This window comes from Falco peregrinus, unplaced genomic scaffold (genome assembly GCF_023634155.1).
Source record: "Falco peregrinus isolate bFalPer1 unplaced genomic scaffold, bFalPer1.pri scaffold_42, whole genome shotgun sequence".
Classification (NCBI taxonomy): Eukaryota; Metazoa; Chordata; class Aves; order Falconiformes; family Falconidae; genus Falco; species Falco peregrinus.
In genome coordinates this window covers 189,970-191,880 of record NW_026599609.1, presented here as the reverse complement: position 1 = coordinate 191,880, position 1,911 = coordinate 189,970, and the positions used below count along the sequence as shown (strand labels likewise).

General features: G+C 54.7%; 1 protein-coding gene across 1 annotated transcript; it reads right to left on the bottom strand.

Moving 5' to 3' along the window:
• Positions 1–582: 582 nt before the first annotated feature.
• On the bottom strand, positions 583–1,521 carry LOC129783450 (olfactory receptor 14A16-like). Its single transcript, XM_055793414.1, has one exon. It carries the CDS (start codon positions 1,519–1,521, stop codon positions 583–585), a length of 939 nt encoding a protein of 312 aa, XP_055649389.1.
• Between the last annotated feature and the right edge of the window lie 390 nt (positions 1,522–1,911).

The following is a 1,911-nucleotide window of genomic DNA, read 5'->3' as shown; positions in this document are numbered from 1 at the left end:
ACCTCGCGGAGATGGCCCTCGTCATGAGCAACGGGCACGGGGACCTCGGTTCAAGGAAGCACGTTGCAGTGCTGCATTCAGGTGGTCTCCACAAATCCATAGCATTTTATGGAGGTCAGCACCGTCACAGAGTGCCGGTTGCCTGCCCCTGCCTGCGCTCACAGGACTGCCACGCAGCACGGCGGTGACCAAGCTGCCAGAGCCCTCAGGCCTTACACCAAGGCATGGGGTCAGAAGGAGAGTGTGGAAGTGGAAGAAGGACAGCACTTGAGAGCCAAGGGCTGGTGTTCCCTGGTACTGCTGCCATGCCAGGAACCTTTTCCCCTCCGTCTGTGGACAGAGGAACTGTCCCTGCAGCTCCAGAAAGGCCTTGGAAGGAAGAATCCCAGCCAAAATATAGTTTCCTAATGGCCCTTTGGCTTTGTTAGATGAGGAGAGAGCAGGGCACCTTCAGAAAAGAAAATCACAGAAGGAATTAGAATGGGGATGACAACTTTATCAGAACTGAAATACCACAAGTAACTACAAAAAATTCAGAAGAGAGTCAGGGTCTGTGATGAACTACATTATAAATGCTATTCATCATTTTAATGCTTTAGAAGAACATCCAGCTATCAGTTTGCACATTGCACCCTTCAGCTCCTGGTTCCTCATGCTGTAGATGAGGGGGTTCACTGCTGGAGGCACCACCGAGTACAGAACTGCCACCACCAGGTCCAGGGATGGGGAGGAGATAGAGCGGGGTTTCAGGTAGGCAAACGTGGCAGTGCTGACAAAGAGGGAGACCACGGCCAGGTGAGGGAGGCACGTGGAAAAGGCTTTGTGCCATCCCTGCTCAGAGGGGATCCTCAGCACAGCCCTGAAGATCTGCATGTAAGACAGAACAATAAAAACAAAACAGCCAAATAATAAAGAAGCACCAGCCACAATTAGCCCCACTTCCCTGAGGTAGGTGTGTGAGCAGGAGAGCTTGAGGATCTGTGGGATTTCACAGAAGACCTGTCCCAGGGCATTGCCGTGGCAGAGCGGCAGTGACAGTGTATTGGCCGTGTGCAGCGCAGCATAGAGAAACCCACTGGCCCAGGCAGCTGCTGCCATGTGGACACAAGCTCTGCTGCCCAGCAGGGTCCCGTAGTGCAGGGGCTGGCAGATGGCCACGTAGCGGTCATAGGCCATGACGGTGAGGAGAGAACACTCCGCTGAAAGGAAAAAGACAATCAGGAAGAGCTGTGCAGCACATCCTGAGTAGGAGATGTCCCTGGTGTCCCAGAGGGAGTTGGTCATGGCTTTGGGGAGAGTGGTGGAGATGGAGCCTAGGTCGAGGAGGGAGAGGTTGAGGAGGAAGAAGTACATGGGGGTGTGCAGGTGGTGGTCGCACACTACTGTGATGATGATGAGGCCATTGGCCATGAGGGCAGCCAGGTAGATGCCCAGGGAGAGCCAGAAGTGCAAGAGCTGCAGCTCCTGCGTGTCTGCCAATGCCAGGAGGAGGAACTGGGTGATGGAGCTGCTGTTGGACATGTGCTGCCTCTGGGCATATGGTCCTGTCACAGGAGAAAAAGACAGTGATAATTTAGGGGAGACTTCTGCAAGCAAAATCAAAGCCATTTCCCACAGACCATCCCCCCGTCACACACAGACATCCCTCTCTTTTCTCGGAGACCTTCCTGCAGCTGTGTGGCTGCAGCCCTGCTTGGTGCTGGCCGTGTGGGTGATGAAGAGCAGGGCATCTGCCCACGGGCTCTTGACCAGCCAGCCCCACTCTGCAGCAGTGGGTGGGGGCAGGGACCAGTCCTGGTGTTTAACTTTGTCCTCTGAAACCAGTGCCAACGCAGAAGGGCTGGTCAGCGTCTGCAGCGCCAGTGCTAAGGAACGGGAAGGGTGAAGGCATTGTAAGAGAGCTTTAGTTTT